General features: G+C 40.2%; 1 protein-coding gene across 2 annotated transcripts in view; it reads left to right on the forward strand.

Annotated features, from left to right (window-relative positions):
• Positions 1–777: 777 nt before the first annotated feature.
• Positions 778–13,896, forward strand: part of USP12 (ubiquitin specific peptidase 12) — a gene marked incomplete at its 3' end in the record, with an annotated part of 37,421 nt that continues 24,302 nt past the window's right edge. For both annotated transcript variants that reach the window (XM_080613621.1, XM_080613622.1), the window contains exons 1-2: positions 778–911; positions 12,943–13,023. In XM_080613621.1, coding sequence (XP_080469747.1) covers positions 864–911; positions 12,943–13,023 — 129 coding nt within the window. In that variant the 5' untranslated portion in view covers positions 778–863. The remainder of the gene's footprint in view (positions 912–12,942; positions 13,024–13,896) is intronic.

Raw genomic sequence — 13,896 nt, forward strand, 5'->3', positions numbered from 1 at the left:
ATTCACAGGTGCTGTGTGCCTCTTCATGTACCCCTTTTGCTGGGAGGGACCCCAGGGCTTTGACAAGCATGCATCTTCGGATGCATGAAGTCTGACGTGAGCTTGCCATTATTAGTAGGTAAAAGTTTTCTACTTCTGAATTTGCCTTATTCTTCAGTTGCAAGTTAAGCCTGTTCACTCTCCTCACCTGTCCAGGCCACAAGGGAACTCTTTCCCTGGAAGAGGCTCAGCACTTGCATTGAGTAGCACCCACCAAAACCAGGCCCCACGCTCTCTCTCTTCCAATGTCCTCACCCAGCGCCCGCTCGTTAGGTCTCAGCTCCAGGCCACAGAACTCAATAAGAAGGAAAGGAAAGCAAATACTGATGGCGGGGGACCACCAGACCGCCTCCCCCTACTATGTTTGGACGCGACGCCCCGCCTGAGGCAGCCTGAGCACCGCCCCCGCGCGTTCTAACGGCTCAAGGCGCACCCCCGCCCCGCCCCCTCGGCTCCGCGCATGCCTGTTGGCGATCGCCCGGCGCCGCGGGAGCCGCCGAGGGGGCGTGGCCAGCCCCGGGGCGGTGCCGCGGCTGGAGGGGCGGGAGGGAGGCGCCCGGTGACCCGGCGAGGCTCGGGCGCGGCTTGAGGCGGGGCCGTGCTGCGGGCCGGCCGCGCGCGGGGCGGAGGGGAGTGAGCCTCTGTGGTGCCGGCTGGTACGCGCGCGCCCGGACGTTGGGGCCGCCCGTGCCCCTCGGCGGGCGCTGCCCGCCCCCCGTCATTCTGCCTTCGCTTTCCCTTCCCTTCTCCTCCTACTCCCGCCCGGCACAGCCCGGCTTCGCTCGGCTCGGCGCTGTGATTGGGCGGAAGATGGCGCTGGGCGGATGGAAATCCTAATGACAGTCTCCAAAATCGCCTCCATCTGTACCATGGTGAGGGAGTGAGTGAGGGGTCGGGGCAGCTCGCTCCCGGCTGCTCGGGGGTGGAAAGGGCGGTGTGGAGGCTGGGTTTGAGCAGCGCTCCGGTGGGGGGGTGGGTGGTGCGGAACGGAGCGCTCGGACGGAGCGGCGGGAAGGCGGCTGTGGCCGTGGGTGGGGATGGGAAGCGGAGCGGGGTTAATCGGCTTTGGGAGGCTCAGCCTTGGTGCAGACGCTGATGGGATCGGGTTGGGCTGGGGGCCGGGTGGAATCCTGTCTGTGAACGGGACAGAGAGGAGTGCGGGGTTACCGAGCGCAGCTCTTCCCTGAAGTGTGCCGAAAGCCGGGAGAGCTTGGGGCATTGCCTTGAGTTCGGATGGCTTGTTGCAGATGTCTTAGCGGAGGGTGCCTCCTTTCCCTGTGCACTCGGTAGCTGTCCCCTCTCCCCGCGTACCTCGCTCCTGCGGTGGGGCAGTGCCTGTGAGCGGGTGGGTGCTGCTCGGGTTACCCGGAAAAGTGCTCGCACTCTGTATGATCTGCTCAGCCGAGCGCGCTCCACGCGCTGGCTGTAATTGGACTTGTTCGCATCGATCGACGTCCTGATAGGAGCGATCCTCCCCTGACCGCTCTTTCATTGCAGTCTCGCTTGAAATTAGAGCTATAAGCAGATGTGATAAGGCTCTCGGAGTTTTTTAAAGAGGGGTGGATTCACTGATGAAGGAATGCTGAATTTAAGGAAGGAAATAGCCCTTAGTCGATAGAAGTTACTGCTACTGTTCATGGAAGAGATGTATCGATGATTCATAGCTGAGGATCTTGCATTTGTGCTGTTTTCTACCTATTCCATAGCCAAATGAAAGTTCTTGTTCTCAAATCTGTTTCTGTGAGGGAGGGGAAGAGGTGCTTGAGGGGAAAAACTAGATGCACTCTGTCATCTAGTTTTTTAATTTGCTGAATTGGGATTATAATGTCTTGTAACGTCAAACAGTGGGCAATGCTCACGTTTTATATTATTGGAAATTGATTTGTGGTTTTCATAAATCTTACTGCAAAGAGGCTTTAAACAGGAGTTTCAGAGGTGGCTCATGCGAACTTTGAATGAACGTCTGTAAGCCCGTGCAGTGAGATTGCTCAGGTAGGGTGTTGTTCTGCTGGAGGAGTAGTTTTCTGTGACATGGGAGATCACATCCTTTTGCCTGGACTTCAAAAGTCTGACTTCTTGAATTCATGAGCTGTATAGCAGCACCTTTATGTGGCCAAATGTTGTAGGACATAGACTTTAGGAGTTTTCATTCTCTGAAGTAGTTAGATTTTAGGTTATACTGTTGAGACACCAGCGTGGTTGACCCTTGAGCTGGGACCATCTTGTTTTATTGCCATTCTAGCTAACATCTTTTCACTTGCCGCTGCCCACTAGCCGTTGTGTCAGTATAAATGCAGTGCTGGCCCTTGGTTAGGCCCACTGAAAGAAGAGGCCTACTTTTCTGCTTCTGGACAGCACAGAAGTTGTATTTGTGGACTGGCCAAGCAGCTAGTTTAAGATTATTCTGTATATATGTTTATTAGAAATTACATTATATCATTGCCATTTAGGTCAATCGCGAACCGATTTGTTTCAACTAAAAATCTTCTGATTAACTAAAGTGTCTATATCCATGAAGCTGAAATTCTGATGGCAATTGGGCATTATCTGTCCAATCGTAATCATGTGCACTGAGGTGGATAAATTCCAGGCATAAGATTTTTCTTGTGCATTTCTGATGCGTGATCTTGAATAATACTGTGAGGTGGGACAGCTGGTATAGGATACCTGCTTTAAAAGTTCTTTCACACTTAATAGATAGTGCAAGATTGTGCTTAAAAATATTCCCGTAAAGATAGTGTGGAGAAGCACTTGGTAGTTACTGTGGAGTTGTTTAGACCAGTGTGGTTATGGTCAGGCAAATCTATTTAATTTTAACAAGAGTCATATACTCATGTTTAAGCATATGTTTTGCAAAACCAAAAAGGAATATAATTGCTGAGTAATACTATTTTCTTTTTCCTGGCAGTTCTTCTTTGTGTCAACACACTGTTTGATAAACTGCCAACTTCTTAAAAATTCTTACAAGTTTGTCTTGCCCTTCCCCATGTCTCTTACAAGAATTTTCAGGTTGCTGCTTCTCTTGTGTTTGCTTAGTACAAAACCAGTAATAGGCAATTTTTGTCAGAGATGGTTTGTGCCTACACAAACCTAACACGCATGTACACTTACAATCTGTAACAGCAGTCTGGAATTGTGTTGAAGAAGCTCTTCCATTGCAGTTCTGTGTTTCACGACTTCCATTTTTGTACCCAAATTCAAGTTTTGCTTCTGCTGACTAACTTGTATTTTATGCAACTTATTCTTGTTCAAGATTTGAATATTAGAAAGTAATAAATGACATTTTACGGTACTGGTGGGTTGTGTGGGTATAGTGAAGAGTGATATCCAGTAATTTTAGTTTGTTAGCCACAGTGCCTTTTGAGATGATCTTACAAGAGCACATTCTGCCTACAAAGAGTTGGTTCTTTTCTATGCTTGATTAGTTTATTGATCTGTACTCCAGTGTTCATACCAGTGACGGCAGAGCTCTTCCTGTCATACTGTCTCCTAGTGCTGTATTCCCTTTGAGCTTCCTTTGCTCTACATCACCACTCACATGGTTCCTTTTGCTGTAGTCTCAATTACAAGGCTGGAGATTGTGGAAGAGCACTGGAAAATTCCTTTGCCCTCGAGTGGTTTAGCCAGTGTTCTTGTTGCAAGTGGATAAGGTTAACAGTGTGGGGCCTTTTTTTTAATGTCTTTGCAGTAGAAGGAGAACTTGGTCTTTTACCCTCATCCATGCATTAAACTGCAGCCAAAGTCTTACCTGACTGAATTATATGGGGTTTTTATGCATGGCTGAGAAGTGGTAAAGCAACCCATGCTAGCTGCTGTGAAGATGTGACCCAGGCTATACTCACCATAAAACAGAGATTGAATCTAATACTTCTGACTTTTGCTTCTGTTATCTAGAATCTAACAAAAAATTGCTAGCAGTTGAAAGGTATTAAATCTTATAGTAGCTGAAGCAAAGAGGAGATAGAAATTACCTTTTGTAGCTTAAAAGCTGCAAAAAGCTACAGAGATGTCAGTCTCAGACATGCAGAAGGAAGTTGTAGTGGGAGTAGTACTTGTTTTTCAGTATTCTAGAAACTGGTTGCTTATGTTACCACAGCCTGAAAAAGTTTAATGAAATTTAAAAATGATGCTAATCTAGAAGCTGTAGCATTAGACATGAAAATCTTTTCTTAGTGTTTCAGGTATTTGGCTGTATGTTCCCTTCTCTATCTGCCAGTTTAGCATATTATTTAAAGGGCCAGTGTCACTGAATGTCTTCAGTAATTCACTCAGCCCCCCAACATTGACATCACATACATAGTTTTTAGCTAGATTGTATGATGTAACAGTGTGTTCTGCATGAGAAGCCTGTGTGTATCTTATAAGCCAAATTTTTGTTTTTGAAAGGAGTGGGACTTGTGGAGACACTCTGAATGGCTGTTGTCCTTTTCCTGCCTGTCTCCTCTCTAAGGGCACTGTCACCAGTACCATTTTACTGTTTTGGTCACATTTGACGAGGATTTAGAGATCATGGAGGTACTTAAGTTCAAACAAGCATGTTGGGAAGGATAGAGGGGGAGGAAAGCAGCTTAGAGGAAATAGACCCTGGAAGTGCCCTGTTGAGAGAAGGCTGAGGTGCACCTACCTTGGATGTCATAGCAGAGAGGCTTTATAAAAACATTGAACTGTAGGAAAATTTAATAACTAACTGTGAGATAGGTAAACATACATGGACTTCATTACTGCTTAAGGAATTATGTGTTTACAATAGGCTTTTCAAACCTGATTGTGAAATCTGCGCTTAATGTAAATTGATGTTTGCCAGAGTCTGCAGTCAGCCAGAAATGGCTATGATGTACTCACTCCTGTTCCCTCTAATTGCACCGTCTCTTCTGAAGCACAAATTACAATACTTAAACATTAATTGATGATAAGGTTAATAGATTCAACAGGAGAGTGTACCAAAGACTTGTGCTGGAAGAAGTGAGAATTGAAAGTTCCAGCAAAGAAAGAAAAGTTATGGGAAAACATACCTTCAAAATGAATTGGTGATAGAAAAGAAAGCAGAGGAGGAGAGGACTAAAGTAACACAGAGGAGATAGCAGTGTTAGGGTATTCCTTCACCCAGCTGTCTGACTTGCTCATGTAGCAGAGTTGGCAAGAAAGGAACGTGCTGTGTCTCAGCCACTGCATTTCACTCTGGCATCATGACCTGAGTCTGCCTTGAGACACAGACTGGGTGTTCAGGCACGTGTTCTGATGTAGTGATTCTGTTGCAAGCACATTACATTTTGGAGAAGTATTTGCTGGACAGTTGGGTAACAGCTTAAACCACAGTAGGGAGGTTCACTCATCTGTTGGGAGTTCTCATCAGGAGAATCTTTAATGATAAATCTGACCCTAAGATTCAAGTTGTCATAATTTTTCTAGATGTAACATGCTACAGTATGGTAATAAAAGATGAGTCTATATATTTGCTCTTTGAAATACCGTGTCTGTGACACTGCTTAATATACTAATTAATTTAGACAAATTTGTTTTAAACTTACATGAAACTGATTTTTACTCTAAATTAATATAAAGCAAATGTCAAGTATGAGACACAGAGAAAAACTCCTGAAGTTGTATAGCTCTAAAGCAATATTTATACCAGCACAGATAATTATTTAGTTGTCATATTACTTAATTGGAAAATGTCAATTATATAAATGTTCCCTTTTTTTTCTTACCTGCTTGTATACATATACTTGTCTTGCAAGTTCTAAGCACGAAGAAACAGTGAAATACAGACTTGGGCTCTGATGTTGCCAGCAGAATTTTTAGCAGTGTTGGAGGGAATACAAAGCTTGAATATTTAGATTGGTTATTTAATACTCTTTGTATTTACTTTTTAAACTACTGAAGCAACTAATTTGCATTAAAATGTCTAAGAATGACTCTATAAAATGTGGTAAAAGGATGTTTGCCTGTTAATTGATATTGCCTACTTTTCTCTTTCAAATCTGTTGAAGGAAAGAGATGTATAAAGGCCCTGTATGGGGGATAGCTTCTGTTTCTCTAGCTTAGGAAGTTTGCTAAAGTTAAATGCTTTTAACAAATAATTTGTTCAGTATATCTGATCTTTCAGTTGAGGGAAAAAAACCCAACTAGATCTTTTTGTGGTGTAGAACCAGAATGGTGTATTAACATAAGTAGACCAGAACTGGAAAAGATTTTTTGCTATTTTCATCAACTCAAATTCTTTTTATAATTCCACAGAAATGGGAAATTATAAAAGCAACATACTTGGTTTTATGAAACAGGAATTATGTGGGTTAAAAAAGCATGAGACACGTCACAGTATGCAGTTTATCAATGAAAGCAGTTGAGCAAATGTGTTGTTCCCTACCCTCCCCCACATTTCGGGTGATTAGTTAAGTCTGATTTTTCCAAAAGATTAATATAATGCTTATAACTAACTTTTTAGGCAGTAAAAGATTTCTAAGATCAGATCTTCTTTTAAATACATCTCACAGACTCCTGTCTTGTCTGCTAGTGTAATTCAACCTTTAACTAAAAGTCTTTGAAGGTGATAGTTTTGAACTTTTGGGACCTCACTTAATGAGTGTTATTATGAGATGTGTTGCTCTGATGCTATTGAAAATCCATCTGATTGGAGGAAATTGAAGCAAAGGCACCTAATATCATAAACAGCATCAACCCAGGAATTTTCTGGAATTACACAGTATAAATGTGACTTACTTTGTTGCCAGTATTTTGGGTTTTAGGAATATGATTTTGTTCTGTATTGGGGGTAGTACGGAACTGTAGAAGGATCACTACATCTTTTCTTGTTTGGAACGTCCATTCCATGGAAGAGCCAAACTCAGAGCCCTAATTCTTCCTGTGTCAGCTTCATAGGTTAGAGTAATTTATCTTTAACTTCAGTATTCAAACCAGAAGGAAGTATGACTATGCGTAGTTGGTGTGAAGGAAAATGTGTTGTGTATGTTCAGTGGGGCTCAAAAAGATAGGTTTGGTAGATATACCAAATGTGAAGAGAAGGCGATTTTGTGCTATGATAACATTTTCCTTGCCCAGGCAGAGATGTTTTTGCTTTGTATTCAATAAAACCCCTTTCATTTTAGCTGCACATGATTAGAATATATAGGACTATGTCTTATACTAATTAGTTACAAATAGTGTTATTTTCTCAAGTATTTTAAAAATATGAACTGAAACTATACAAATACTTCATAGTTGAATTAACAAGTTGTGTATAACTAACACATGTTCTTTTGCAAACAAGTGAACAATGAGGATTATTGAATCCCACTCAGCATATTTAATTTCTGCTTCCTGGGCTAGAAAGAGTATCAAAAGAAATACATTTCCATTTTGGCTGCAGTTGAAACAACATATATAAACTGATAGAATGTAGCTGTTCCATTTGCGCTTAATCACAATTCATATAAATACATGGAAAAGGATGAATTCACATATTCTGTTAAAACATAACTGGAAGAGTGAACATACATATTTCTTTTTTAACAGATTCTATTAGTCACAGTGTATTAGTGTAGGCTGTGAAATTCTGGATACCTTCACCAGTGGCACAGACACAGAAGATTTTTCTAATACATGGCAAAAAAAAAAAAAAAAGCAAAAGCACTAGTAAATGAGCATTTCTACACTGGAGGTTTTTTATTATAACTGGTTAATTTTATGCTTGCCATGTTTTATTCTTGTTCAGGAAAACATTGCTATTCCTGGTTACCAAGTTTCCCTTTTAGTTCTAATGCCATTTGTCATAGGAAGAATAAAAGTTCAGTTTTGTAGCATTAGTTTTTGTGATTGTTCGCTTACCTGTAGATAAGGTAATGTTTAAAAAAATTGGACTTACATATTCCTATGCAACATGGTTTAGTTATGTGAGTCACCTTTTATCTATATTTTTCCTTGCTTCTTGAGGGAGATGGAAAGCATTGTAGGGAAGGATCTAGCATAGTGCACATATGAAGGGAAAAATGTATCTTCAGTATTTTTGCAATAAATCTAAGTTTCAAGATAAGAAATTTCAAAGTGAAATTTTTTTGTTTTACTCAGGTAATTTACGACTCAATAAAGCTGGAGGATAAAGCTGTTAGAGCAAACTACTGCAAAGATGACCCACCAAGTTACCAACTGATACTTATTCTAGAAAGGGATAGATCACCCCCCCTAACCCAGCCTAATAAGACTAGCACCAGTGTAATCTTCAAAGCACATTTGGCTCATTATGAATATAGTCTTTGTAAGAGAAGTGCTGCCAACTAGGTGGGATGATAAACTGCAGTTGTTTGCCTGCTGGCTGGCATGCTTTTAGACAGTATTTTTTTATATAGGTCGGCTTTTCTTTTTGTTCATTTTAGAAAAGTGCCAGATGCGTTTTTGTTAGTGTTTTAGTTCAGATGAAGGTCTGTGCAATTCTGAAGCGATTCTCCCAAACAGCCTGCATCTTGGAGTGGTCTTAACATGCACAAATCAGATTGCTTGTGGAGGAAACCAAATCAGGCAGTGTAGTTCAGCTGCAGCTGGGTGTTCAGTCACCAGCCAGCCTAGAACTAATCTGGCAAAACCCCTCTGAAACCCAGAGCCTGTATGTCTGATCATAAGCACCAACTGATCTGATTTACAGATTGGCTTCTGTTAGCTTATCCACGTGTTAGCTGTTAGTGTGTCTCAGGGATACTAGTTTGACATGTAGCACCACAACAGTGTGACTTCTATAGTAGTGAGAAAAGGCAATAGTAAAGTGGAAATGGCATTTAAGGATATTACTGCTTTAGCAAGTGAAAAACTAAACAAGTAAAAAAGCCCATCATATGTCTGCACTTTTCATTTTTTCCCCTTTTCCATTTAAATGTACAATATCGGGGGTTTAGTTTATTTTAGAGCTTTGTGAGAATATCTGTAAAACTTGAAAATCAGGAAAATTCAACTGTACTTAATTAAAAGATACTACTTTTTCCTCTCCCACTGAGTTTCCTGAGCTTTGATTCCACTAAACTGAAGTAAAACACTCATTTGGTTAATGTTACATGTAGTTATTTATAGAAAACCCAAGCTCTTTTGAAAATTAAAGTTGAGAAACTTAATTAAGGGCCTTCAACAGTAAACATGGATTCTTACTTCTTCATTAGTAGAGCCTTTTTCTCTAACTTGGTGGAGGAGATAAGCAGTACATGTTCAACTGATTTGATCATAGTTAAACTAAGATTGCTCATTATTTATCTCGTATCGGTTTGAAGTTAAGCACAGTATAAAGTGTACGGTGAAGTAAAGGTCAGCTTTACACCTGACTTTCATTATGTGTGAGAGCACTTGTTTATAATCATTGATACTTTACCAAAAATGATCCTGGAAACAATGTTAACAAAGGAAAGTTATGCAAATCTTCATTTCATATTGTGTTTTTGTATATACACCTTAGCTGATAAATTTTCCACTTTGTAAAGCTATATTGCATTCACCGTGACAAATAGGTGTTCCGTATGCCTTTATGTCTGTGCTAGAAGGGGTGTAATGCAGGGCAGTGTTTGGTGATGTATTGTTTTATACTAATCTGATGCAAAACCTAGTAAATGCCAGTACTATTGCAATATTAGCTCTTTTGGACTTTGTTCCTCTTTACCTTCCTACTTCTGGTAATGCCTTGTGTGCTTCTGCTCAGAAAGGTAGGAGAAACTGGAGGTAGATGTACTAACCAAAGCTGATGATGTTCTTTCTATCCTCTGTGCAATGTCAAAGCCAAGTTGTGTGTGGGAGCTGAGCACCTATTGTATGGCTTGTTCAGTGAGCCCCCCCAAAAAGAGAGGTTCATTTTGGGATCTTCGTACATCCCAGTTAAGTGGCAGAGGAAGAAATTCTGTATTCTGCAGCATGCATCACAGGCTGAAATTTCCCAAGGCTAGATCCCAAGCCCAGTAAGTCCATCTTGGCTGATGGAAAGAGGTAGAGTCCCCTCCTGCTTTAAACCTCTGCTGTCCCCTTGTCCAAAAGATGGTGTGATAGCACAGTAGCTGGTGGTGTCACAGTGCTTCCCCTCTGCATCTGTATTCACAGAATGGAAGAGTCAACTGGGACTGGTAACATGTACGGTAATAATGAATGCAGAATGTTTTACAGTGAGGGATAGCTAGAATCTTAAAATGTTTTTTATGGGTCAGATGTGAACATGCATTTTAGCATACTCTTTCAAGCCCTTGCTGCATACTATGTTTTTGCCCTCTGCAACCAATATGCTGTGCACTGTATGAATGATTCTTTGGAGGGAGGAATAACATCCTTTATGACAGACCAAAAGAGAGCTGTAGAGGGAAGTCTGAGTAGCTTGAGGGTTTTTATATTGGTGTAAAACATCCTTGCTGGTTTGTAGTAATAAAACATTCATAAACAGCTGCATTCAAACATAGGCAATGCCGTGCTTTGAAATCATGTGAAAGTCTAAGCCTTGAATGAAACAGCCTTGAAGAATCAGAAAACCCTAACAATATGGGAGTATCTCAGCATGTCTATCTTGTTGCCAAGTCAGGGTCTGTATTGTGCTAGAAAACTAAATACAGAGTTCAGATCTGTACAAAACAGAAACATCAAAGTTTATGCCATAATATTCTTCCTTCCAAAGATAGAATAAAGCAGCTACTCCACCCTAGCTTCGAAAAGAGAAAGAATTTCCTAAAAGCCTGCTCTTGAATGTATTTATTTTTAAAGAAGTAGAGATTTTAACAATAGGATAAAAAGGCCTCCACGGTTCCTTTTTTGCCTAGTTTATTTGCAAATAATATCCACCTAGCCAGACCTCATGGGTGTATTTCAGTAAGGCTGCAAAACTAAATATTCAGAAGTCGTGGAGAGCTTTAATCTTAAATGAGGGTTTATACCCCTTTTCCTTAGCACCAACATCACCATCTGAGAACAGCTTCTAAGGTAGTAAGCCCTGCAGCCAAGTCCCTGGTAAAGGAGAGGGCTTTATTGTACTGGATAATTGCAGGGAATACGACTGACCATGACATGACCCGTCAGCAGCTGGGGCCGTGATGTGAATGGAGCAGAACTGTACTGTCCCAAGTGTGGAATTACACTCTGTTTTTGCTCTATTCTGGTTAAAGTTGTTACCTCCAAATGGGCTTTTGACCATGTGTTTCAAAACTACTAAGCTAGATTGTGTAACCACTCTTTAAGTTCTGCAATACCACAATCACATCAGGGCAGATACCACAAAAGAGAGTTTCATTTTTGCTTTATACATTTTGATACATTCTTAATTTAAGTCTACACCTTTCCCCTTATCTGTAATTAATCTGTGAAATCCTGCATGTAATTTTTAATGCAGTTGTGATTTTGATTTTAGTGTTGTAATGCCCAGGGCTGTTTACTACATCTTTGGTGTAAAGAAGGAACTTGTCGGGAAGGAGTCGTATCTGGTTTTAAGATTCTTTGCTGCATACTGTGTGCCATTTTAGCTTCACTTAGGCCTGAATTTAGCCTGGAATACTGGAATATTCGTGCTTATGCATTCATTTGATAGTGTGTATGTATATATATACATGTCAGTGGTGGTGTATGCAGCGAAAGCGATTTAGAGTTGGATATATTTGCTTTTCTCTAAAACCAATCAGTGTAAGAGCTCATAAAAAGCTAGGGGGTTTTAGTTCTGTCAGTTTTCCAGGGTAGAGGTTTTTCTGTCTCTAAATAAATAAAAAAACCCAAAAAACAACCAAACAACAAAACCCGCTTATTCCTTTGAAACCCAATGTTTATTGCACCAGTTCAGTCAACAGTTATTGGTTGGAACTACAGAGTAACCAAAGTTACCTTCTCTCAGTTCTTTTTGAGGACCAGACCCAGCAGATTTGTTGTGCAAAGGCTGCAGCATTTGTAATGCACACCAACAGTAGCTGTACTGTGTTGCCTTTTAATTTTACAAAGTTCAAGGTATTTAACAAAGCCCTTTGAACAGTTTATGTTTTCAGTGTAGGTGGAACAGACCAGTCTCTCTGCTTCCTATGACCAAGCTAGTTTTTTTAGCTTTTTCTGAAATGTGCTATACAATATGACAATTACGTGTGAAGAGGAGCTTGCCGTTTGGCCTTGTATCACCTGCTTTGCAATACTGTATTAATGCAGGTGTTACTAAAGAAGCTCCTGTCTGAAAATAATAAATACAGAACATCAAGCCAGTATAATTGCATGAAAATACATGAAAATGATATAACTTACTTGGGATGTTTTTGAACAGAACATATTTCAAAACACCTCTCTCTGAGGTACTTTGGATTATGTTGAAATAGTTTTCTTGTGGTGGAAGAGTGTTAGGCTCTTTATTATAAATAGTGAAGCATTATGTTATGGCACAGAAGACTTGCTGTCTACTTTAATACCTGTGGGAAGTGGTTTTGTGGACAATCTAAATGTCCTGACAGTGCAAATCAACAGAGAATTTAAAGGACTGAATTTTCTGCATTCATGCCTAATGTTATTGTGTCTATGAGCTTGTCTTTGCATTAACTAAACAAGTTCAGTTAATTTGCCATGTGTGATTGTTGAGCTGGGTCACAAGCTCCACTTTCTCTCCCACCTCCAGGGTAGAGACAGGAAGGTGTTTCATCCATTTTCAGTATTTAGTCTCTCATTTATTTCTGTTTTTCTCTCTCCTGACTAGGGAGACCTTCAGTGCAAGTAAGCTCAGTAAACCAAAGTCTTATGATCTGAGATCTGAAGATGCTGGTTTGGTGTTAGCAAGGTCTATAGTAGTAACCAGGTTTTTTAGGGGGCTGTTTTTTGGGATTGGTTTGTTTTGGTCGTTTATCCTTGCCAAAAAAAATTCTTATCTTTTCTCAACTAGTTAAATTCACTGTGTACAAAGTTGCAGTACTGATATTTTATGGCTTTTGGTTTTTCTAGGGCGCCAATGCCTCAGCTTTGGAGAAAGAGATTGGTCCGGAACAATTTCCAGTCAATGAGCACTATTTTGGTTTGGTTAATGTAAGTTTCAGACCATAACTTCATTGCTTTGAAATGCCACCAGTGGATTTGTTCAATTACAAGACTGTGACTGAATGATGAATTAAAACACTGAAAGATACAGTAGTTGAATATACATACTTATTGAAATGTTTCAATATTTGCTGTATTCGTTGGACGGTGTATTTAATGCTTTATTTCATTTTACTAATGTAAAATGTAGGGTACTTCTAAAAATAATTTTCTTGCTATTAAACTGTCTAAGTCTTAACAAAAGCTTGTTCATAGTATGCCAATCTAAGTGAATAAATAACAGAAAAAAAATCTGTGAAAGGCTGTTGATGGTATGTTCACATCTGCTATTTGTGTTAAGATTTACAAAAAATACTGAGCCCAAAGAGGAAAGCGGTGGTAGAAGAAACATACTGAATTGTTTGATTCAATCATTAATTTTAAGGAATGATTTTAATTTTAATTTCCGGTATTACCAATGAAAAGTGTATCTTGTTAGAAATTGTGTTATTCTGACACAAAATATTAAATGATTTTCTTTTGGGGGGCTTCAGAAAGTACCTATTTCGACTAAGTTGATTTAACAAGAGCTATCATCTTGCTTTTCGTAATGAAACTCATTACTTCTAATGTCATCCTGCTACTGCAACATAGGTTTCTGCCTCTAGGTCCTTAGCACTGACATGGTTCAAGAGTGCGATCTGAGTATACACTTTGAAGTCAGTAAACATTCTGATAAGCTGACTTACATGAATCTCAAATGCCGTGACTTAAATTGCTGCTAATTTTAACTTTCTCATGAAAGTTGAAATACCTTCAAACTGACACATCGTTTCTCTGAAAAGAGGAAATACAGTAGGTTAACTGCTAATACTTGCTCTG

This window comes from Psittacula echo (genome assembly GCF_963264785.1).
Source record: "Psittacula echo genome assembly, chromosome: 3".
NCBI classification, from domain to species: Eukaryota; Metazoa; Chordata; class Aves; order Psittaciformes; family Psittacidae; genus Psittacula; species Psittacula echo.